Below are 26,620 nucleotides of genomic sequence, written 5' to 3' on the forward strand. Positions count from 1 at the left end.
GCCGCCAGACCAAACTTGTGAAGAAATAGACCACTAGAATTGAAGGTGAGACTTTGATGCCTTCTTTATCCAAAAATGAAAAGAAGAAGAAAGAAGACAACTTTGATGATTCCTTTTTTGTACCTCTAAAGTCGGTGGTCAGAGGCTAAGACGTATTAAACTTTTACTTAACGCGCTAATCCAAACACGAATTAGCATAACTTGCGGTGTTTTAATAAAGATTGCCTGGAGTGGAACTCATTATATATATATAAACACATAAACAGTAGGATGAGGATTATGATTTCAAGAAATTATTGTATGGTAGTTAAATAAATGTTTCTAATCAATTTATATTATAACACGTGAATTTATTGTAATTAATAGGTGACAATGTTCTTCTACTACACAATAATTTCTGATAAATTTTCTTTATATGCCTCAAATTATTGATTATTATACCAGAGTTTCATTTTGGTCCTCCAAGTCGTGTTTTAGTTATTTTGGTCTTTTGACTCTCATGTGTTCCAATTTAGTCATTCATAAACATTTTCCGTTGGTTTTTAGAGTATAATAGCATCCAAATTGACACACGTACGAGAATTGTAGGACCAAAAGTACTCCAAAACGAGTCGGCAAACTAAAATGAAATTCAAATATAAGTTCATAAACTATTGTGATTAAAAGCCCTTATTTTAAGTTATTTACCAGTTATATTGTTGTTTTATTATTATTTAGTTTCTTTCTTGTTATTGCGGGTAGAGATTCCTTGCATAATTTATTTAGAGCATTAATTAAGAGGCTCTCAACTTCCCAATCATGGGCTAACAACCATATCCCTTCGTTCATGTTCTTCCACATATGAATTACATATTTTTTATTAGTGGGATTAGTCTCCTTAATGTCATGGATGACTCTAACCTCGAAAAGGTAGAATATTATATAATTTTGCCATTTTAAATATTACTTGATTTAATGGAGATGATCTTTTCGTCAGTTGCCATCGAATCTTCGTCGACATTCTTTAGTTGTCTACGTGTCCGCTGATGACGATGATACAAAAGCTGATTATATTTTAATTTAATTATTTTGTTACCATTATTTGCTCTCATTATATTTTTTTTTCTATTCACCACTATTCATTTCCACCTAATTATTAAAAGAGAAAACTTTAAAAAATTGAGTTTTTTTTAGGCTATATAAAGCACTCTCGTTTGGGAGTAATAATGGGAGGACCGGAATTACTTATGGGGAGAAGCACAGTGATTATTGACTTATTCAAAATTACTCATAAGTGTCGAGAGAACCACATGTTATGTATGAAGTTAAAGTATTGTTACTATAATATGGGTTCATTCCTCTTTTTTTTTTTTTTTTTAAAAAAAAATTCTTTTATGATACATTATATTGTCAGTGCACACATGTTTGCCATGGTCAGAGACAGGGGTAGAGCCACAGCAAGGCCTGCCAAGGCCCTGGGGCCCCCAAATTTAATTCTTAATCTCTTGTAATATATTATAAAATATATGATATAGGAATACAATTACTGAAATTAGAGTAGTGATGGCCCTCCTAGTTGAAGAATAAAAATTTAGTGGATGTAATTTTGAAATTTTGGCCCCTTCATCTGGTCAAAGATGAATGATAAATGATCAGTATAGTTTTTATTTGTAACAACCTTCAATAATCAACAGTAAAAAATGCACAGAATCAATATAAATATGTAGAATATATATCCCAACAGTTCAATTTTATATATATATACTCAACCACCATGCGAGAGAGTCCGAGTCTCTGAATATTTTCTGTGTGTTTTACGAGGCACAAGTTGCTGACAACCATTTGGTCTTACTGAAAATTTGGTATGTTCTATAAATCTATCCTCGTTTCTTAATTAAAGCCATAGAGACCCACTAGTTTGTGAATTATTTCTTCATCCACCTCTATATAATATTATGTAAAACAATGTTCAGGATTTATATAACAACCTGCATTAATTGCACAACATGCATGAGTTCATTTTCAATTAAGCTTTAAAATAATGCACAATATTATAATACTGCAATTGACAGTCTAAACTACTTTAAATTACTCTAAGTTGTCGAGGAAGAGAATAGAACTCCTCTACAAGAGGGCGGACACTCTGCCTTCCTCACATATACTTGTGTTTTTTATATTTTAAAGGAGGAGAATTCAAATTTAAAACTTTAAGAAAAAAAAAACTATTAAATCAATAATTAATTGGTTTTCTCTTCTCCTTTTTTCAAGAGTTTGCGAAAGTACTCATTTAAAATTAATTCACTAGTCCATTCTTTATTTTTCTTCATTTCTGCAATAGGATTGGCCAGGATCAGGGGAAAATTGTGATTATAAATTCATATATAATATGGACATATGAATTTTTTTTGGAGGCTCGTGACCCACGACAAGTGGAAGATTCACATGACATGATTATTTAATTAATTAGTACTCTAATTAAAACTGTAGCTTCTTAATTAATCATGAAGCCTGCGGCTATGACCCTATAACTAACTATAACATGGAGTGAATCATGCAAGATTTAGGGAATTATTTCGGCATATGATATCTGACAATAAGAAAACCCAAGAACTCAATTATAAATTTACAATCAGAAGATCCCCGGTAAACAATCAGCTATCATGGTCATTAATTATGATTAAGAATAATTAATGGAATATTTAACAAATTAATTGGAAGCTAATCATATATCTATAGCATGGGGTCAATGCTTTTGCATGCTACCACAACAACCAGTGTGAATATTTTTAGGTTACGCAATTAAGATCATGGTCTAACACATGCAAAGGACCGTGGTCGATCATTTGTGCCATCACTCCGTTCATCATCTTCCACGTGTGCACATGCTGCCACATGCTTCACTTTGATCATTTTGTTTTCCCACCAAGTTGATCATTTTCAATTATCATCACATAATTAGGGTACAAATTAATTAAGGTAAGATCAAGCACACTTTATAATATTTTGCCCATATGACTTTAAAGGTAAGATTAGGCTAATCTATATTTTGCCCCAAAACAATGAATGGTATGTTTGGGATGTGGATCATAATTTAATACACCCTTGATTTGTGGAAAGTCTTGTAATAACATGCATTGTAATTTGTTAAAAGGCATAAACAAAATGTCTATTGCAATGTCCAACATCACATTGTTTTACGTTGTATACATTCAAAGTGACTTTTTGGGACAGAAGAAATCATGAATAGGATCTCGGGTACATTAGTAAATGCACTCAAAATGAAATGCTAAGAATATGTAATTGTAACCAAGGGGGAGATATTTTTTTTGCTAGAAGCTTTACATCTTCAATTATTGCCCATTTCTTTCTAAATATCTAAATATATATAAATATCTAGATAGGATGGATACTGGGTGTATCCTCTGGTCATAGGAATACAACCCAAAATAATAGAAGGAATCGTTGAGTCAATCGACTTTACCAGAAAAACCTACCAACTGCCAATAAAAACTAGCTATAAAAACCAACGAACATTGTACATATGGCTATTATTGGATCAATTAGTGTTGAGTGTTAATTAATCCATCCATGATGAGATTTTTAATGCCTACTTTAGCCGACCCTTCTTGGGATTGCTTTACTTGATTGATCTAAAATGCATTTTAATTTAAAAGGTGCACCAAAAACATACATGGCCCCCCGGTTGGAGACACTGTTTGGAAAGGCACATGGAAGTGCATAAACAAGTGGGAGTTTGCAGAGATGGGGCTGTTGCATTTAGGGAAGAGGGTGGGCTCTGCCTCTCTCTAGTCTCTACAACAAATTAAGCACTGAAACATGGTGTGAGTGAGTGAGTATCCAATTTAAAACCACGGCCTAAGCAAATATAGAGAGTATCATATCCACCAAACTAGAAATGGTATGTTGGGTGAGGACACAATGACTTAATGATTTGGGGTGGAGGAGGGCCATGGTGACCATAGATGCAAGAAGATATTTCTCTCTATGAAGCCGTGAGATATTTCTCATCGAAAGAAGTATTGGAGGTCAACGGTCTAGTCCAGTGAAAGAGGTCAGTGGTCTCATATTCGAACCTCGATGGTGAGAAATCTCCATTTCCTCTTATAGTTTAGAGACTATCGCTTGTATTATTATTAGAGAGAGAAAGTAATTAACCGATTTGTTAATTATTATTATTTTCAAGGTACTTATTAAAGCATAGAAAATTGACAGAAAAAGAAGAAGAATGAAAGAATTTCCGTATGCATAAATGTGGAGCAAGAAAGAAGTCTTAAACAAGAAAAGTATAAAGTATATACGAGAAAGAAAAGAAGAATTAGAACTAAACCAGTGTGATGAAAGTCTTTTGGTCCAAGAATTTATGCATACTTTTTGGCTAATTTAGACCAGCATGCAAGGAATAATATTGCAATCGGGCCAAATATTGGTAGACCATTCATGTTCTTTACGTGCACGCCAAATGTACAATTTGAACTCTTCCATTTTCTACATAAATAAATATATATTTATATATACGTGCACATTATTGCTGCTGCGCGACAAGATCAGAACCAATAGCACCAATTTGTTTAGGCATGAGGTGGACAATACGTATGAGCTGGACTATCTGGAACATGCATGCCCATTTCAAAGACTACAAATTCCAAATTGGACAAGCTCACGTCGAATTTCAAATTCACAATAGATTAGTTGGTGACCAGTCAGCACCCAAACTTTAGGCCAATTGGAAACATCACTGATTGTAGAACTTCCCCACCCATACCACTTGTTGCAATTTCCCTTCTTTAACAGAAAATGCCATCTTTTCCATGACCCCATTTACCCTTTTCGTGTCCATAAACCCTAGGAGAGAATAGACATTATAACCATCCATCACTAGACGGAATAACTTTAGCTACAACGAAGCGTATATATTTCTCTTACATGTGAGTTTCTATCGTTAGTAAACTTGATTGACATTATAACCTATGTATGGTTGTGAGGGCTGTCACATATAACCTATTTCAGGGATTCAAATCATCGTATTAAAATTTAGTAAAAGGTTCCGTGTTCGAATCTTCCATTTCATTTTCATAGATATTTCAGACGGCGGCACACTCTACGGTGTTCCCACATAACTGGGTTAGAAACTGGAAAGGGTGAAAGAGGACAGTAATGAGAAAAGCAATAATAGGAGGTTTTATTTTACTGAGGGCCAAATGGGTTATGGATACTGGGTCCTTTTACTTGTCAGTTTTTTGTCTCCGGGTCCACATTTCTTTTGCCCCACGGAATTTGGGTTGGGGGTGACTCTGCACGAGGACTGGCTGAGGATAAGGAGCCGATTTGGAAATGGCTAACAAAATGCGAAAAGATTGCCCTACACTTGGGACATGTTTGGGAAGCGTCAAATCATCTCAGATGGTGTGCCCAAAGCCAATGTATCAAATAATTGTCCCTCACTGTGCTATACTGGCCCACACTGTATTGCCAAACAGCCCCTTGACGAGTTTCTTTGTTTCTTTTTATAACCTGATTTTATTAAATCAATAATTGTTGGTTCTTTTTTTAATTTTATTTTAATGTTCATAATAATAACGATTCTTTAGATTTTAGAATTTAAACACAATTTTAAGGTTTGTGTTTTCTTGTTTTAAACTGATAAAATTTTATTCGAAATAAGTGCAATTATAAGGTTATTGTTGGACTTGGAGCAATCAAGTGTTTAGAAGATTACTTTAGTTTATTAGAGGGAATTAGAATTCATGATTTAAGGGATTGGGGGTGTTCTTAAGAGCATTTCTAAGTATGGGTTAAGGTCACATCAATGAAAGAAAATATCATTCGGTGCCGCCATGTGAAAAGATTAGGCAGTCCAAATCTTCCATAAATCATGGGATTTGAGGATGATTCTCTTAATAACTCAAAATTAGGCGGCTGGTTTGAAGGGGGAGTATAACTTAGCTACAACAGAGCGTTTATATTTCTCTTATCACGTGATTATATGTGAGTTTCATTACAATAAACATGTGAAGCATGGATTTCCCGACAATCAAAAAGTACAATAAATATAAGGATTAAAAAGGTAATTAAAAAAAAAGAAAGAAAAGGGAAAAAAATCACTATCGTAAACTTTTTACTTGTTGTAAGCTTGTTGATTGTCTCAGATTAAAAAAAAAAAAAAAAAAAAAAAGGGTTGTTGATTGTCTAAGAATATCGAATATCCTGCATGATGCCATTCTAATCAAGAACACACTCACACAAGGACACTCGGAGCACCAGACCATCCAGACACTCGTACTCAAAGTCTTGTGCCATCATCAGCTTTATATCAATCAAGTAAAAACAATGCACATTATCTTCAACAAATATTCCGAAAGAATTTGTTGATGTTAGAAGGACACATGAGTTGTTTTTGACCATTTGTGTAAAACCGAAAGTAGTAAGGACATATCGCAATTGATTGATATTCATAGTTGGAGGAGATCTTCTGAAATATATTACATGAACGTTTCAAGTCCATATTCAAAGGTAACGAGAGATCCAAACTACGGTGTTGAGTGTTGTGATTACTTCTAGTCAGTAAAGAACTAGATACGGGCTTAATCAAGTTGGTTAAGATGGATGTGTCCCCACTCTGTATTAGAGTTTGAATCACTCTTCCTATAGTTTATATTAAATAAAAGTAAATTAACGCTTATATAAAGAAGAGAGTATAATAATGATTCTATGACCTGCTTCGAAATATCTTCATTCTTTTTCTCACTACTTTGAGTGAGAATTTAGCTGGGTTGGTATCCCATGATAACTTAAAAGGATCTCTTACGATCTATACAAATCTTTGGAAAATACATGACAAAAATAAATACTAAAAAAGCATGTTAAATGTGCATGAATGTTGCCGATGAAGCAATCATTCTGCAAATTAAAAAAAATTAAAAAATTGTTGCACTAAAGAAATGTGACAAAAAATAAATGTAAGGGTCGGTTCGTGGACCAACATAGGATAATTCACTGAATCTAAGATCGTTGAAGGGGTGCCAAAGCTTCTTACCTACCTAACATCTTCTTTTATATGGGTAGAGATTACTTAAAATAGTGCAAACCTTATCTGCATATTTGATGTTCCTTTGATTTTCTTAGGCTTAAAATAAAACATAATAAGACTTAAAATATGGGGACTTTGAAAAAGAGTTGGGATAGACGACTATAATAATCACATGAACCGAATTTAGCTCCCTAAAAAAAATAATAATGGGTCCAGTTTCACATATATTTTTTTATGAACATTTTCATTAATACTTGAGAAAAAAACGACATATAACAAGTAGGTCGCAAATATTAATAAATAGAACAAACAAGTATATGTATCCCAAATGATCTTTTTTATTATTTCAATTTGATAAGTGAGCAATAGTTTTTTATTGATCAGATAAACGAAAATAAGCACAAAGCAACTAAGGTGTCGAATATGAATACAACTTCTCCAGTGATAAAAAAATACCAACTTTTGTACAAAAGCACTCGCCTGAAAAGTTGGTTTCTTGAACCTAAACTATTATTGTCACAACTGAAATGGTTACTATATGATGGTATATTATTTAATGCCCGTTTGACATTGCTTATTTTGGGTGATAAGTAATTTGTTTTTAAATTTTGGGAAGTCTAGTCCGTTTGGTAAACTATGAAAAAAAATCACTTATTGTTAAAAATTGTTGTGAGAGAAAGCTATAAGGAAAAGCAGCTATTGAAGTGCTTTTATTTTCTGATTATGCATGAATCAGTTTCGAAGAAGCGCTGGGTTTAATGATTATGCGGGAATCAGTATGAACAACACTTTTAACAAAAAATTTACCAAACGCCAAACTGCTTTCTCTCATAGCAAATCTGACAGTGATTATTTTCACAGTATAGCAATGTCAAACTGGCTCTTAGAGGAATTTGATTACCAATTGAAAAACAATAAAAGGTAAACAACGGAAATAGATGACTATGCCAAAAATATAAAGAAAAAGCATAAAGTTTCATTAACACACAAAAATAGACACAAAAAAAAACATAAATTCCTTGTCGCACAAAGACATCCTATCATGTTCAGCCAGCTCAACCACCCATTTCCGTTCACATTCTGTGTTCAAAGAAGTTTTTAAAATATTATTAAATTATTTACCAGGTCAATTTACAGATATTTAATTATTTGTTCTAGAAAAATTACACCTAAAAACTTTGTATTAACTTGGTTAAAAAAAACCGATAGGGTCTAATCCAACTGAAAAGAAATTTGACTTGCAGATAAAAGATTTCAGATTTGAATCCCCACGACATCATAGTCATGTGTTTATGTGAGAAATTTTAAACTATCGCTTGTGCTCACAAAACTTGGTAATAAATGAAACAGAATGGAAGAGTCAAATTGAAGTCTTCAACTCGGAAACATCGAAGGCAAAATAAAAAGCGTTAGGGTTGTCATTATTCTTGATTTTGATTAAGGAAATTGACATGCAATAAATAAAACGGAAAGTGACAAACAAAGATTTTCTTCCTATAAATCTTCTAAAAAAAAGATTTTCTTTCTAAAACGTAACAGTCCAACGGCCTTAAACTGCCGCCAGAACACGTGGCCGTTGGTTGAGCGACACGTGGCCGTCCTTTCCAACAGCATGAAAGCAAAAGATACGCCCCACCACTCACCTCTTGACGCGTGTGTAGCCGCGTGTTGACCCCTTAGCCGACTTTTGGACCGACCTTCCATTATCACTAATTGCTTTCTTTGCTAATCACTTGGTTTCTTCTTTTTCTTTTCGAATTTTTGATGTGAGTTTTATTGATGGCTTATGCTCGTACCTACCACCAACCTCGCGTCCTTGACTATGTCCATTGTCATTCATTTTTTGTGGGATATTTTTGTGGTGCAACTTTCGCTTTGGAAATTTCTAAGAAGCATTTGCGTTGAAGAAGAAGTTGGTGAAGCTCTCTCTCTCTCTCTCTCTCTCTCTCTCTCTCTCTCTCTCTCTCTCTCTCATTTCAGTGATAAACTTGTTATGTGGGTGTCATAATTGGTTTACAAGTCATTTTCCTTTGGGTCTATTTTTAGAATTGTTGTATTCTATCATGTGAAGAAAAAGGAGACCCGAATTATAACCCAAAAGGATATTAACGTATTTTTAGGGTTGTCTATGTTTGATGAGTAAATAAAATTTCATTCACAACCGAAAGCCAAGATACAAAAGAGAATATGATCAATTTTATAGGGTTTTTTACAAAAGGAAAATACTCGTATCCGATAAGCCTCAGTTTTTTTTCAAACTTTTTTGAAACTTTTAATCATGTGCTTTAAACGGTCACACGTCTCTAACAACTCATCTTTTATGCAAACAAGGTTAGTGTGAAATGTGTGATATCTAATGATTTAATTAGGAGATCTAGTTTTTTTTTTTGTTTTGTTTATAAAGGAGAGATAAGATATGGCTGATATATATAGATATGGGGTAAATATATATATAGAGCTTCTATTAGGGGTGTAAGTTGGATTGGAAAATCCGATTCCGGTCCGAATATTTCCAAAAAAATCCGACTCCGATAAATCCGATATTCGAAAATGCCGAATCCGATATTTCCGATAAATGCCGAAAATTCCGCAATTCCGATCCGAAAAATTCCGAAGTTCTCCGAACCCATTCCGATCCGATTTTTCCAACTTGATTCCAAAAAATTCCGAGTTTCTAATAAAAATTGTATTATTTTTAGTTTATAGGTCTTATATATGTTTCATTTCTTATTTGTTATATTTTAGTACCCACATACAAATATTCATACATACTAAACATAGGCTTGGCAAAAAAATATACTAAACATAGTAGTATATAACTTTAAGACTATGGGTAATATATAGTAATATACTAAACATAGTAATATATATTTGGCAAATATGCATAATGTGTGCTTGTTATATCCAAACGTACTACAAATATGGTAAATGTAGGGAGTATCATATCATACTATTATATTTTGTATTCTATGTATGTATGTATTTTTAAAATTTTAAACTATCTTCATTTAAAATTTTAATTATAAAATTATTTTATATATACATGAAATACAACACATAAGATAAGTATGTTAAGTGAATCTTAATAATTGTAGTATTCCAATTGCCTAGAGCAATAACACTCTTTACACATGTTCATGCCCACAAGAATCTAAAACCAACGTGATGGTCACTTGACTATAACTTGAGCATCAATTGATTGATGAATGTGAATCCATCTTTAGCATTTGAATCAATAAATTTTCATTCACATGATCAGAGCATGATGATGTTTGAAGGAGAAGATTTGACTGTTTTGGATATAATTTGATTGGATTGTTTGATCATTTGACGAAGAAGGGCTTTGATCATAGACTGAAACCAAAAACGCATAAAATAAGGATAGTTGGTTTTGATATACCATCCATAGGTTTTGGATGCATAGGTGTTCTTTTTCTATGAAAGTTATTGGAGTTGTTGGAGTCCCATTTCTGAGAGTTGTTGGAATCCCACATCGATTGAAAATATAGACTTCAGATGTTTTCTTCTTTATAAATATATTTACCCCAATTCAGTACTTGAATAGACTTCAAGTTCGGCCTACAATCTTAAGTGGGCTCGACATGTCATTATTTAGTAGTATTTATGAAGTCTCTAGTTGGGTTTCTTAATTAATGCCTAGTTGGGCTCTTGATAGAAAGCCTAATTGGGATCTTAATATTATTATTTTTGTTAGTTACGTATAATATTGATATGAATTTGTTCTAAAGAATTTGAAACTTCGGAATCGGAAAGTTTCAAAAAAATTCGGAATTTTTCGGAATCGGAACAATATTATACGAATTTGTTTTGAAGAATTTGAAACTTCGGAATCGGAAAGTTCCGAAAAATTCCGGAATTTTTCGGAATCGGAATCGGAAGTGTTTAAGGAATTCCGAAAGATTTTGGACGGAAATTGGAATGGCTGTTTCCGATCCGATCCGGCCGAATTGCAGCCCTAGCTTCTATGGAGGGATCCCTCAAATAAGCTTATTTGAGAGATACCCTTGTAGACAGGGGCGGATCTACTAAGGCGCAAAGAGGTGCAGCTACACCTCTAAGTAAATGTCTTTGTCTTTTTACTTTCATTTATTTTTATATTACTCCATTTACTTAAGTTTACAATGTAAATAAGGAGGTATCCCCCATTTGGATTCAAATAAAAATACTAGAAAATCAAATTCCCACCAAATCAAAATATGAAAAATCAGTTTTAGTGCAAAATATGATTTAGGCTAAAAATGATGGCTCATTAAGTGAATATATACTTCATACTAAAATCCCATAAAACCAAGTTTTCTTATTTGATGTGTAAGGAATAAAAGCCGCCAAAAATTATCTTGAGAAAATGATTATTCCGAAAAACTATTTTTCATACTTAGTCAATATTGCACATCTACTAAAAAATTTATGGGTCCGCCAGTGCTTGTAGACCCCACTTTGTATTATATTTTACTAATCCAAACCGTCTATTTTGTAGATACTCATTCAAAGATCATCTCTACAAAAAATCACTTAAATCCGATATCATTTGACCACTCAATTGAATTATTGAAATTTTAGTACTTTCTTGAAGCATCGTGTATCACAATTGGATATTGAAACGGTTTCTGATTTGTCAAATTTTTTGCAAAGATGATCTATGAATGTAGACTTAAAAAATAGATGGTTTCGATCGTTAAAAAGAAAAATCGTAAGAGATCGGTGTCCCTCAAAATTTGTAAAATTTAGTTGATCTCTTGTTCTCTCATTGTCAGAGCTAATTAGAAGACAAGGTGAATCCAAATCAATCATGATCCGTTAAGAATGGAGAATTGGCACCAATCAGCGCAAGGTTTACGTCTTAGGCCCATTATATGACATAGCATTGCAGTCCCAAAATTGGTACCCGAGGCCCATTAGATGAGAGAGCTCATTGCATCTTATCTTTACTGCTACTCCAGCTTTACCTTGCACCATATTTTGAAGGCCTCAGTCGGAGCAAAGAATTTCTGTTGCAAGACGACTGCCATGATGCCATCCATAAGTTTTCCATTTATCTCACTTGAACTTGATCAAGGATTATGGGACGAGTAATTAAAGATCCTAACTTTATATTTTTGTCTTATGATATGATTTGTGAGAGATCTTAGAGGGCTATGTGGTATTAGATTATAATTATTTTACACATCTTATTTTCACGTCCCAAAATATCGAGTTTGTCACAGCAGCACATACCTTGAGTATCTCGAAAATACAACACCCGAGTTTAAACCCCCCATAAACTAGAGTAATTTAGTAGTGAAAAAAAAATATAGTAAATGAAAAACAGAAAGAAAAATACAAAAAGCTCAAAGTCTAGCAAATTAAGGTCATTCAGAAATTTGTTGCAGTCCACAATTGGACGAAGACGTTCCTAATTTAAGTAGCGTCACTTTAGAAATTTACATGAACCTGTTACTTGAAAATGTAGAATGTGTCAAACAGAAAACAAGTTGCCGGAAAAAGCAAACGAAAACCATAATTTTCTTTTCTATGTTCTTCAACTATCCAACCAAGAAAGAAAAATAAAAAAGGATGAGTTCAAAATTGGAAAAGACCAAGACCTTTTGTTATCTAGTTGCTCCATGCATGCACGTACTTAATTACTGCAGAAGAAGGGCTAGAGTTTAGAGAAGAATAAGAAGTAGAATATGAAGAATACCCCACGATGAGTACTTAATTACTGCGCCATCTTTTGGTCAGTCGCGGTTGTGATCAAGATGACGATGGACCTGCCCAAGGAGTGGAAGTGGTTTCCTTAGGCAACATCGGAGATTTACCCAAATTACAGAAGAGAAGCTGTCACTAATTAAGGTGGGAAACAACAGAACAATCCTAAAAAGCTTAGCAGAGTTAACTGGTCTTAGAAAGTTGGGGCTGACAGAAGTCAAAGAAGAACATGGAACGGAGCTGTGCTGCGCCGTTGAGCAAATGGTGCGCCTTTCAACACTTGAAGTCAGGTCAACAGAAGAGGAGGAGTATCTTGATTTGGATCATATAAGATCCCCTCCTCGCTCTCTGCAACGCATCTGTTTGAAAGGGCGCCTCGAACGTACGCCGCAGTGGATTTCCCTACTTGACAGTGCTGTGAAGATTAGCTTGAAGCGATCAAAACTGGATGCTAAAGCCAACCCACTTTATGCCCTTCAAGCTTTGCCTAATCTGATGGAGCTCAATCTAGTTGACTATTATACCGGGGAGAAGTTGGAATTCCAAGTGGAAACGTTCAAGAAGCTAAAGATATTACGCATCCAACAACTTGATCAACTAAATTTGATGATAGTCGAGAATGGGGCAATGCCTGTGCTTAAGAAGCTAACCATGTCCAAATGTAAGAATCTGAGGTTACTTCCAGTTGGCATAGAGGGTCTTACGAAACTTGAGGAACTTTGTGTCCATGACATGCATACTGAATTCATGGCTCAGCTCCGAAGGGATACTGAAGCATTTCAAGCGGTTCATTATATTCCAGTCATCCGTTTTTCCACTAGAATATTCCGAAGTCTTTCTGGTATGTAGTGGCATATGTATGTAGAATAAGATGTGTGGGGTAATTCAACTGAGCTCTATGTATTTGATAGTTGTATCGTCCTTGTTCTTTTTGGTGGATGCCTCCTTGGCTAGGTTTCCTTCTGGAAAAAGATAGGGAGTTGGGTAGTTTTTTGCCCTTTTTGTTTTTTTTTTGCTTTTGGGAGGTGCAGTGACACTCTTTTTTCTTGACCGGATTTTCCTCATTTTGAGGTTTTCAAGGCAAGATTTTAGCAAAGTCACGTTTATGCTCTCTGGCTTTTACTCAATGTTTGTTTTTAAAGTTGAATGAAGTTATTCTATTATATACATATATATACAAAAAAAGTCACTCCGTTCTTTATTTTCAATTAATGTTTTACATTTCTTATTTTGACTCGGATTGTAGCCTAATTTTTATAAAAGTAATACTACGAGCACCAAACCGTGATCACCTCCCCCTCAAATTAAAGCAGATTAATAGGTGATGCCAAATTGAAATTGCATATCATTATTAGTGTTGAATATAGTTGGTGTTCGTAAATATATTAGTTTTCCCCTTACTTTTTTTTTTTTTGTCATGTAACTCACAAGATTCTTTTGTGCTAGTTGCAAAGATAGTTGCTAGAATAAGAGCATCAAACATTAGGTATCTTATATGCAAAAAACAAATTTTTATGTCAAATAAAGATAATCACGTAAGCTATTTACTGTTGGGTACGAGTTGCATGCATATATATTTGCAGAGGCCCAGTTTGCAGTTGAAAGCCAGCAACCCAATTGGCAATCGCCATTGATATAATAGTCTGACAAAGGAAAGCCAAAACCATAGCCACTCCCACTTGAGAAGAAGCTTGGCCTACGTTGAACAACTCAACAATATTCTTCCAAAGTGAATCCGCGTAGAATAAATTCAGTCTTATCTTATGGCATGGAACAGCTGGTGTACTGTGTACGCTGCGGTGGCAAGAAATTTCAATTTTCTTGAAAATGAAGTCGGAAAAGAACAAGAAATAAAGAAGGAAAAAAAAGCCATGTTGAAGCAAATTAGCCAAATAAAGAAGGAAAAAGAAGAAGAAAAAGTTTATAATCCAATCTTAGTATATAAATATCGTATAGACTCTCAACCTAATAAATAAAAATTAAGAAAGCGAAGTGGTTATTGATTCATTGACTCCTGTTATTGGCACTTAAAAAAGAAAAAAATCATCATGCACATCTCAAACTACAATTTGTCCCTTAATACATTTATAAAAACAAGGGAGTGCATTATGATATTTTTTGGAGTGTCAATAAGCATAAGTACCTTATCCCAAATAAAACAAAATATGACTTTTCAAAAGAAAAAATAAAATAAAAATTGAACACTCAAAATTAATGGCCTATTGTTTACGAAAATATGTATGTGTCTCCCGCTGTGAATAATGACAAAGACCAAGACTTTCCACACCATTTCCAATGGTTCTTTCCAAATCATGAAAATGAAATTCTTTCCAAGAATGTTCCTTTTTCCACATCTATGCACGCATATCCGATAAGTCTCATCTTTATTATCAAACTTTTAATCATGTGTTTTAAACGGTCACACATCTCCCACAACTTATCTTCTACGCAAACAAGGTCGGTGTGAAATGTCTGATACCTAATAACTTAATTAAGAGATATAAGTTTTTTTTATTAAAAATAATAATAATAGAAAATAAATATTTTCTCCATCCTTAGATTAGATCCAAGGGTGGGTGACCACAAACTCCTTGGACTACAAGGGTCCTGAACCCTATCTCGATTATTGAATTGCTTGTATTTTGTATATTAAATCTACCAAAACATTCACAAATACATTCAAATAATTTTTGTCTATAATCCAATCTTAGTATATAAATATCGTAGACTCTCAACCTAATAAATAAATAAAAATTAAGAAAGCGAAGTGTTGATTCATTGACTGATGTTATTGGCACTTGTAATAGCATGTAACTTATTTCAAATAAAACAAAATATGACTTTGTCAAAAGAAAAAGAAATTAAAAATTGAACAGTCAAAATGGATGGCATGTATGTGTCTCCGGTTGCGAATAATGACGAAGACCAAGACTTTTCGTTATCTAGCAAATGAATTACTTTTCCAATAATGGTCCTTTTTCCACAACCCTAACCCTACGGAACATACATAATGCATGCATATTCGTTCAACAGTAGCAATCAATCCTCATCACTCCTTTTATTTCAATTTCCGTACATAAAAAATTCTGGAACTTCAAAAAAATATCAAGGAATTGTACCACAATAGCATCACTTACGTACAGGTCATGTAGAATAGAAGCAAATTAACCACACACAAAAGAACAAGCCAATAATAAATTATTGCAGTATGTCTTAGATACAATCTTACCATATAAATGTTAAAATATAGTATGAACTCTCGACCTAATAATTACAAAAAGTAAATACACCCTAAAGAAAAAAGTCTTAGCCACCACCCTTTTGGGGGTTAGCGGCCTCCTTCCCTACCTCCCTCCTTCTCGTTTTATTCCTTCTTTTCTCATTCCCTCCATTTTCCCTCAAGATTGTTCGTTTATTTTGTACTGTGGAAGCGATTGTCGTGAAATGATGTCGTCATCATGATAAAGTCACCGTATTTTGACCCACGTACACAAGGACATAGTTTGGAGCTCTAAAGAGGAGAAGATGTCTGGTTGTTTTGGTTTCAGGTTTAGCCAGTGTGAGACTATGGATTTAGCCGGTATGGAGCTATGATTTTCTTCGGGTTGCCCAAAAGATGTGGAGTGGTGGTCCTGTTTCTTTAGTTTTGTTTTAGACTAATAATTTTCAATAACTCTTTAGGAGTTTGTTGTGATTTGTTTTCTATTTAGGATTTTTATTTCTTTTTAGCTTTTGGCTTTCGATGCGGATATGCTGTTTCTACCGTTGTGCGGCGGATTTGTATTGTTGATTTGAGTACATGTGCTTCTAGTTGATGGATCGGGAATTTAGTCATTGTTTTAGGTTGTGCGTGATTCTCTCCATATCAATTCAACATGTTGATTTCGACCACACAAAAAAAAAGTTCAACATGTTGTGTTTGGTCACCGGAGAAGATTTATCCATATTCAGCGCATAATTGCTTTGTACTTTTGTTTGGTCATCAATAATATATTATCAATTTTTTTTATCCCCAATTTTTTGTCAAATTACTTTAATATGGAGGGGCATTTCGGTCCAATCTTGCATCCCCTCCACAACTACTCTCTAGCCACCCAAGCAACCCTAAATGTAGCTTTTCTTATGCTTTCAAGTCTCAAGCCCCACTTTATCTTGGGTTCATGATGAGAGGTTTTAGGCAATGCATGTAATTAGTTTTGGAGTTTGATGAGAGAGAGAGAGAGAGAGAGAGAGAGGGGGGGGGGGGGGGGGGGGAGAAGGGAATGTGGTTAAGGGGTGATTGTGGGGGTGGATTGACTTAGGAGGAGGAGGAGGTTGGGTAAAAGTGGTAAAAGTGATAAATTATAGGGACTAAAAATAATTTTTTACCTAAAATAAAAAAAACACATGACTTTTCAAAAGAAAAAAGAAATTAACAAATTGAACAATCAAAACGGATGGCCTCTCGTATGTACGTCTCCCAATGAGAATAAAAGACCAAGACCTTTTGGTTATCTAGTTCTTTGTCATTTCTGATGGAATCTTGCATGGTATAGTTATATGTCTTTTAAACATTGGATATTTCAGGTCCATTTGGGAACATGCATTAATTCGTTTTTAGTTGTAATTAATGAGGGATAACATGCGCATAAAGTAATTTCAAATAGTTTTCATTTCAAGCTTTTATTTAAGACATTCACCTTTTATTTCATTCTCATCCCCGCCCTCTCCCTTCCCCTCATCCTTTCTCCTTCCTCCCCTATTATTTTCCTCCTATACTAAACCAAAAAATAATTAAATCACATTTAAATAACGTGACTAATTTGGTGGAAAACTCTAGCCCACCCTCTCTCCCAAAAAAGACTCTACAGTCGTTTTCATTTTGAGGGGGTAGGAAGTCATTGTTCTTCCTCTTCTCTCCCATCCTATTTTCTTTCCCTTTCCTCTTTCCCTTCATACCTTCTCTTTTGCCCAATTTTCAGAGACATAAGGTTTTCCCTATTTGTGTTCATTTTGTAATGATTTTCTTCCACTCATCACAAGCATATGTATCTTGGCATCGGATCTCCACTCGGGTTTTGGTGTCGGATCTCTACCATCATCCTTTTTACGGTTTCTTTATGTTTGGAATAAGTCGCAGAGACTCTTTGGGTTTTCTGTGTAGTTTTCACCTTTACTTTTGTGAGAGTTTTTCACCTTTTCTTTTGTGAGAGTTTTTCATCTTTCCTTTGTGAGAGTTTTATTTGTATTGTTATGGCTTGATTTTTTCAAGCTTATCTATTTTTAGTTATTATGAGTTTGCTCTCTTAGTTGGGATGCCTATACTAGAGTTTTTTCGATCATGTGTGATCGTTAGTGGAGGAGTCCTAAATTGTCTTAATTTTGATATTAGATCGCTCTGTTATTATAATGGCCTTTTGTGGCTAGTTTGTATTGGTCATTTGTAGCTAGTGGCTTTTTTTGGCTGAATTATGAATGCAATCCCAAAATTTCTCAAAAAACAAAAATACAAGAAAAAAAATAGTTACCGAAGGAGTCCAGAAAAAAAAAGAAAAAAAAAAGGTGCAAATCAAAATATGTTTGGGACTGCCCTATGTAATTATTATCGTTCGCGTTTTATAAATTGAATATTACTATGATAATAATCACAAAGCTATAGTAAAAAATATATATCAAATCAAACGCCAACGGGATCTAGTCTAGTGAAAAATAACATTGACTTGCAGACCAGGCAAGTTGAATTGGAAATTCGATTCCAATCTATTTTGATTCGAAAATTTTCAAATTTGGTGAGTCCAAATCAATTCCGACATCCGAAAGTACTGCAAAAAATTAGATTGAAATTGGAATGTATTTTAAGATTTTGAAATATATTAGAGTTTCAAACTTAGAATACACATAAGACCATCTCCAACCATATTGGGGCTAAACTTAAATTTCCACCTTCCAAAATACAATTGTTCATATATTTTCAGGACTCAATTTTTTTTTTTTCCCTCCAACTTTGCAGACTCATAATTTGAGTCCACAACTTTATTAAATTGTTTAAGAATGATTAACCCATAATTTTTTTTGTCATTAGTTTTTCTTGACATTATTTTTGTTTCAACCTTCGTGATTTAATTTTGTGAACATTTTAACCAAAAAAATTAAAATTCCAAAGCATAATAGAATTTCACTTTAAAATAAAAACAAGTACAACCCAACTTTTGCAATAAAAATAAAAAAACCACCCAGCTCTTTTCAGCCGTTGGATTCCGACATCTTTCTCTCCTGAAGCTGCCATGTGTTGTGCAAAAGGGCTACTTGCCAAACAGCTTTGCTGTCACGCGGGGCCCACCTCTTTTGCCTCTTCACATGGGCTGCAAAATAGAGCTTTGGGCTCCACACAAATTACCAGTCCAGGCAAAACTTGGACTGGAATTCCACTCCAAATTTCACATTTCTCAAATTTCCACTCCCCAAAATACATGGTTGGAGAAGAATTTTGGGCTCAAAACTAAAAATTTGGGTTTCCACCCTAATGGTTGGAGATGGTCTAATGACTAAATTACCAAAAGAGATTTATGAGTTCAACAATATGAGCCATCTTTTAGTCAATCGCGGTTGTGATTGTGATGATGGAGCTGCAGGAGTGGAGGTTCCCGAAGGCAACATTGGATGCAAAAGTTTAACTCTAATTAAGAAAGGCTTTTTATCACAAATGGTCCTTAACGTTTACGAAATTATCACGAATGGTCCTTGAGGTTTTTTTTGTGACACTAATAGTCCTTAATGTTTGAGCTTTTTATCACAAATGGTCCCTACCGTTAGAAATTCTATTAAGTGTCTTATGTGGAAGATAAGTGGAGCCCACATGTCCAATCACATCATGACATGTGGATTAAATAAATAAAGAAAGATTTTTTTTTTATAATGAAAATCCATTAAAAAACATTTAGCCTCTCTCTCTCTCTGTGGGGCTCTGCCCTCTCTCCTCCCTGTGGATTCCAATTTACATCTGTTGGCATTGATTTTGGTGTGCTCATGTCCATTTGAACACAAGACTTTGATTCCAAAAGCTCTCCGACAACAGCATGGTTCTCTCTCTGAAGAATTATGCAAGGGAATTTAGTTTCAACGTTAAAACTATAGGCTTTACTTTATGTACATAAATAAAAACCTAAAAACTAGAAATAAGAACACATTAACAATCAGAAAGTAACTCACACCAAATCCGAACAACAGCATCTAAAATTGAATCAAGAAGTTCTTTAGCCGTGGCCTGTGCTTTCCCTGCCGGAGCCATCTTTGTATGGTTGTATATAGGGTGGGCATGTGGTGGTTGGGTTGTAGAGGCAAGAAAAAAAAAACAGAGGGAGAGAGAGAGAGAGAGAGGCTAAATGTTTTTTAATGGATTTTTATCCAAAAAAAAATATTTATTTATTTAATCCATATGTCATGATGTGATTGGATATGTGGACTCTACTTATCTTCCACATAAGACACTTAACAGAATTTCTAATGGTAGGGACCATTTGTGAAAAAAAAAAGCCCAAACGTTAAGGACTATTAGTGTCACAAAAAATCCTCAAGGACCATTCGTGATAATTTCGTAAACGTCAAGGACCATTTGTGATAAAAAGCCATTAAGAAAATGAGAGTTGTAAAAAAAAAAAAAAAAAAGAGAGAGAGAACGAGAGCTCCAACTGTACTCACACCCATCTCAAATTGGTCAAGTTGCACATATAATTTGGTTAAAACAATTCAACTTCCTTAAGTTATATCTCATTTCTCCGACGATTGAAGTCTTTGTTGCAACAGTACAAACCAAATTGGAAGGTGTTATATAGAATGTGAGCATCTAAACTAATTGCCATGCCTCAATTTTCATTATGAATAAATCAAAGTTTTGCGCTTACAATCAACTAAATAAATGCATAGACAAAGCAAATTATATAGCTAATAATGCATGGAGATTAGTTTGCCCCACATATGCTGTTCTAATAAAAATGAATGTAACAGACCATAGTGTTCTTCAATTCAATAGAGTTGTAACCCATCTTCACCTTCAGTTCAGCTACTCTCCCCAATGTGGCCTAAACAAAGAGGGAAGGAAAAAAAAAGGTCAGTCAAAATGTTAACGGTTAACTTTCAGAGAAACGGGCCAACGGCCCACTACTAGCAATACCGATATTGTCCACAACTTAATCATCTACAAAGCCTAATAGGTGTGAGATGTTATTACAGAAGACTTCGATGATATCAGTAGTGGAACCATTCATTATATTTTGTATTTTATTTAGTCAAGTTTCCGACGTGAGACTTATATTCTTCAACATTAATCCCAAGTTTAGAGCAAGTGGCTGCAGATTATTGATATACAGGGTAAAACTATTGCAAGTCATCAACAAAACATAAGCAATTTTATACTCACCTCGTGCTTCTTCTCTAGAGTCAATGCAAATCAAGAGAGATTCTGAAATCCAGTGAAGCGTTGATTGCTCCCGAGATAGAGAGAATGAATGACTCGAATGTGCTCCACCACCTGCCGGTCTTCACTGCCCTTCTGAAGCCTAGCAATGAATAGATTGTTCATGTCATATAGAAGCAGTTCGTCGAGTGATCTTAGACCCTCAATGCCGAGTGGAAGTAACTCCAAATTCTGACATCTGGACATGGTCAGCTTCTTGAGCTTAGGCATTGCTCCATTCTGGACAACCATCGTATTTAGCTGATCAAATTCTTCAATGTGTAATATCTTCAGCTCCTTGAACGTGTCCTTTTTGAACTCCAACTTTTCCCCAGTGTAATAGCGAACCAAATCGAGCTCCATCAGATTAGGCAAAGCTTGGAGGGCCTCAAGTGGGTTCTCATTGGCATTTAGTTTTGACCACTTCAAACCAATCTTGGCTACACTATGGAGCTGGGAAATCCACTTAGGCAGCCTTTCTAGGCGCCCTTTCAAATATAGACGTTGCAGATAGTGAGGAAATTCCTCATGATCCAAGTCAAGAAACTCCTCCTCGCTCGTTGATCTTACATCAAGTGTTGAAAGATCTTCCATTTTCTGAACAGAACAACACAGTTCCCTTCCATCTTTTCTTTCAAGATCTGTCAGCCCCAACTTCCTAAGACCTTTCAGCTCCCCCAAGTCTCTTATGATTTTTCTGTTGTTTTTCACCGTAATTAGTGACAACTTCTGTATGGAGGACAAAGCTGCAATATTGCCTGCAGAAACTTCTACTCCTCTAGCAGCTCCAAATGTCACATAATTCGGGACATCATAGCGATAGACCAGAAGATGCCGCAAATTGTGGAGTGCATAAATCTCTGCTGGTAAATTGGTCACTTTGGTCTGCTTAAGATCGAAGGTTTCCAAGAATCCAAGCTTCTTTATGGACTTTGGAACTGTTCTAACATTGGTTTCCCTCAGACATAGGTACCTCAAGAGAGTGAGACCAACAACATAATTGGGAAAGTCCTCCAAAGGGACACCTTGCAAATCTAAAACCTTTAAAAATCTAAAGGTCTTAAGAAGCTCAGAGAGAGAACTTGCCTGCCCACACACCAATAAGGTACGAATACAACTTAAGTCTCTATTCCTTGACAACTTGGTCATACTAACGTTATGAACAGAAAGGCGTCGAATTTTCTCATCTGGAGTACTACAACTGCAGTTTTCATCAAATGAGACAATGACATTCTCCACTTTTGAGATGATGAAGTCAAGAACAAGGTTCAAAACACGACAGCTCCTCACTCGTCCATCGACCTCCATTGTACTTGCATGAACCAAATTTCTTCCAATCAGTTCTGTGAGATAACCTTCTGCATCCTCCTCTATTGGTTTTTTTTTTCTTCCCTGCACCACAAATCCTTCAGATTTTCCCTGCATCACAAATCCTTCAGTTACCCACAAGCGAATTAGCCTCTCACGGCTAATGGAGTAGTCTTCAGGAAACATGCTGAAGTACAAGAAACAAGTTTTAAGATGGCTTGGAAGATCCTCGTAACTTGGCTGCAAAATTTGGCTGATAATCGGAAGATTGGGTTCGAGGTTGTCATGTAACTTCTTCCACTCAAGTGGAGTTGGTCGTTTCTTTGCTAGCAAAGTACCAACAGCTGAAATTGCAAAGGGTAAACCTTCACACCTCTTGAGGATTTTATCTGCCCACTCTTTAAGCTCGGGTGGACACTTTCCCTCTCTATCATTAGGAAAAGCCCTCTTGTAGAATAGACTCCGAGCATCTTCCTTGGATAACAAATTGCTCAAATCATGGATGTGCGCAGGAGATTTTGCTCTCCCGGAAGCTACATCAGATATACGAGAAGTTGTGATTACTTTACTCCCAGGCAAACCATTTGGAATATAATTTACAATGCGTTCCAAATCTTTTTTGCACCAAACATTATCTAAAACGAGCACAAACCTCTTTTGTTCAAGAAGTTGTCTCAATTGCACTTCTGGATCTTCATGATGATCTGGTCCCTCCCTTTTGCCTTTCGGGTCAAATTTTCTTAACATGTTAAGCAAGAGCTCACGGAGTTTGCGGTCACACAAGTCACGCGGCACATCAATCCAAGCATGGCAATTGAAAAACCCTTGGACCATTTTGTTTTCGAAAACATTCTTCAACAGAGTGGTTTTGCCAGAGCCGCCAGGACCTACAAGCGAAATGATGGTAAAAGGCCTTGAGTTATCTCCTTCCACCAACTGTTTGATGAGTTCCTGTTTAGGCTTCTCAAACCCCACTATTTCTTCTTCTTCAAGACGGCGATGAGTCGAATGACTATCTTCCCTTCTGGTGGTGCTGGAACTTGGGCGGCCTTCTTGGTCTCGTCCCGGAACTTGGTGAATTGAATCAAGGTCTAAAAGAAAACGAAGCTTTTTTTCCATGATGTCTTCGATTTTGGAGGAGAACTCGTGGCTTGCTTTTCGTACTGCTGGGTAATGTACAAGGCCGTGTATCTTCTCAGAGAATGCATTGCTATGGAATTGATGAGGAACCTCAAGCATGAACATGTCAAGAGCATCCTCAATTTCATAAGCTATGTTTTGGACCTGTTTTACACGATTTTTAAGCCCTTCAAGTCCTTCACGATCTTCTGATGATGATGATGATGCTGAGTAATCCCTTAAATATGCTCGCATCCTCTCTAAACAATTCTTGGCTTTTTGAACATCATAACGGACAGTACTTGAATGATTGAGTTTGTAGTAGAGGAAGATTATCGCCTTCTCCGCTACCACCAACGCTACTTGAACGGCAATTTCAGCCATTAATTTGTGGAGAAAGACAAATTTCCAAGTTTAAAAGACTACCCTGCTTTAAAAAATGCAGAATGTAGAAAACTGGTGCAGAAGAAATTAACAACTGAAAGAGACAACAATTACTTCATTGCCCATGATAAAAGGAAGCTTAGAATGGTATGATGCATGAACAAGACACATACTTTGTAAACTAGAAAATGATTTGGACGTTGAGAGGTTAATGGAAGAAATTTGGTGGATGAACATTATAGGAAGAAGGGTTCTGAAATAGTATTATTTTGATGGGGATGATGAAAGTGTGGTGGTGTGAACACAGATTTATAGAGACTGAGAAGCTGTAGATATTCAGTACCTAGAATAGATACAATTATACTAAAAGATATTTAGTATGTATGTAATCAGAAAATTATAAATAAATAAATAAAATTGTGTGTGAGGACCACATGCATTCTTAGCTTGAGGTTGCATGGGGATGAACTTTTTTGTCTGAATTATATGTTGATTTTTCTTTTCCCAAAACCATGACATAAGAATTTTCTGCGCAAGTTGCACTGACTTGCAAAGCAACTCACTCGTAGGGGAGTCAATCTCCTGAAAATACCATTAAACAATTTCCTAGTTGTCATCAAGCTACAAGTTACGACTGTCCTCCTTACTGCAAATTTTGTCATGTTATATACAACCGATTACACTTAAAATTTTATATTTATTGATGAAAAATATAAAATATCCTAAAAGTAACCCAAAACCTCCCAATAACCATTGAATTAATAATCTAGTTGCAAGGTTGATAAGGGCATGGATCAATATCGATATGTGTGGAAAAGTCTCAAGAGAAAATATCATGATTTAGCAGATAGTACGAGGACCACTTGAGAAACTTTGGCTTATATGTGTTGAACAGGTCAGCCATATTCTTTTTAAGTCATCCAAGGCTCCAAGCCAAGTGAAGTAGTTCATTTTTTTATATGGCCTGGAACAGTGTGAGCTGTGGATGGCAAGAAATTTCTGGTTGACCTTAATTTCATTGTTCTCTCCTATTTTGCTAGACTTTGTCTTTTATTTTCTATTTTATTATGATGTCATTTCACACAGAAGCTTTTCCCACTCCTGCTCCACCACATCAATAATCTACAATTTTTTTTTTTAATTAATAAGAGAGATAACATTAGAAAAAGAAATATCACTAGACCGATATTTTAAAAAAAGGAAAAAAAAATGTGAGAATTTAGCTAGTATGCTCAAATCTCTAAGAAAGTCACCAAGGATTTTGCATTCGTGCCTGCAAATGATTCTTTGGACCATAACTTGCCTATTAAGTTTTCTCAACTTATTCCTTTTTTGGCCAACTGATCAAGATCTAAAGCTGTGATGATATGGGGTGGCAAAAGAAAATCCTACTTCTGAGATGTAGTCATCTTTTTTTTTTCCAGTCTTTTAATAAGAACAATATTTTTATCATTACCTTGAACAAAGATTCCTTTCTAAAAGTTGCATTTGCAGATCAACTGGGTAGACCATTAGAAATAATCTAACCCAAAAAAAAGTAGACATTTGCAGATGAACTGGATCGACCAAAAGAAATAATCCAACCCAAAAAAAAAGCAGACATCCCAAGAAAGAAACAAAGCATCTGACAAGACAAAATGCAAGTTGCATTTGAGCCAGTACATTCATGAATATCAATTCAAATTAAAGCAATGCATTCATCTCAGTTTCTTTTGGTTCTTGGCCTTCCACTCTCTGATATCAGCTTCAATCTGTTTTCTCACACTTGCATGGAAACCTGGATAAGGTTCATAGCCAAAGGCTGATTGAAGAAGCTCAAGCAGCACAAAGTAAGGCCCCATTAGAAGTGCTTGAACAAAGTTGTCTGAAAGAGCTGGTGCTCTTTTCTCAAATATCCCATGGCCTATGAACTGTCCAGTCCAGCAGAACAACTGAGCAGCCAGAACAAGCTTCCATGACCTGGAAAACCCAAGTCCACCAGCAAGAAAACTGGCTCCAACCCAACAGAGAAAACAGAGCAAGGCTGCCAAGGGCCCTGCTTTCTTATCCAAGCAAACATAAAAAACAGCATACATCAAAGTAAAAACAAACCCAAAATTCAATTCAAGACAATGTTCACTAAACCCAGATGGGAAACTGTAGAGAGAAGGTGTGAAATGGAGAAGAACAGCAGCAGTGAAGAATAATGGCCACACAAAGAAAGTGTGTATCAAAATGTTAACTGGGTTGCTGTGATATGCTCCATAAAAGGCAAAGTGCCTTTTTTTTGGTTACATTGGAGGAAAGAAACCCCACTGGGGTTCGATCCTGGGTGCCATGGGGGGAAGGGGGAATCCACCACCACTGTGGTGGGAACCCATTGGCAAAGGCAAAGTGCCTTTCAAGATCAAACAATCCAGTCCTCCCCATGAAACTTTTCTTGCCAAATTGAATTGTGTTTGTTGGAAGAAAAGGACAGGTTTTACTGGAAATTTAGACTTAACTGGAAAATGAAACAAATTGGGTATAGATAAAAGCACATCTGGTCAAGTTTCCTGCTAGCTACTTTGAAATTTTCTTTCTTGATTGTATAACAATGTGTCAATGGTCAATTTTTATAATATTGTTAGACTAATTTTATGGGAAAGGATTGGATTGGTCTA

At 35.3% G+C, this 26,620-nt stretch overlaps 2 protein-coding genes across 2 annotated transcripts; both read right to left on the reverse strand.

Moving 5' to 3' along the window:
- Positions 1-20,551: 20,551 nt before the first annotated feature.
- Positions 20,552-24,336, reverse strand: LOC110771474 (disease resistance protein RPM1-like). Its single transcript, XM_021975780.2, has 2 exons — positions 21,132-24,336; positions 20,552-20,793 (listed from the first exon to the last, which is right to left on the reverse strand). Exon 1 carries the CDS (start codon positions 23,976-23,978, stop codon positions 21,162-21,164), a length of 2,817 nt encoding a protein of 938 aa, XP_021831472.1. The 5' UTR covers positions 23,979-24,336; the 3' UTR covers positions 20,552-20,793; positions 21,132-21,161.
- A 1,254-nt stretch (positions 24,337-25,590) lies between these two features.
- Positions 25,591-26,242, reverse strand: LOC110771863 (2-hydroxy-palmitic acid dioxygenase mpo1-like; the record flags this gene model as incomplete). Its single annotated transcript, XM_021976224.2, has 1 exon — positions 25,591-26,242. A coding segment is annotated over one exon (567 nt), but the record flags the coding sequence as incomplete, so codon positions are not given.
- Positions 26,243-26,620: the final 378 nt, after the last annotated feature.

Source organism: Prunus avium, chromosome 4 (genome assembly GCF_965620075.1).
Source record: "Prunus avium chromosome 4, drPruAviu1.hap1.1, whole genome shotgun sequence".
Taxonomy (NCBI): Eukaryota; Viridiplantae; Streptophyta; class Magnoliopsida; order Rosales; family Rosaceae; genus Prunus; species Prunus avium.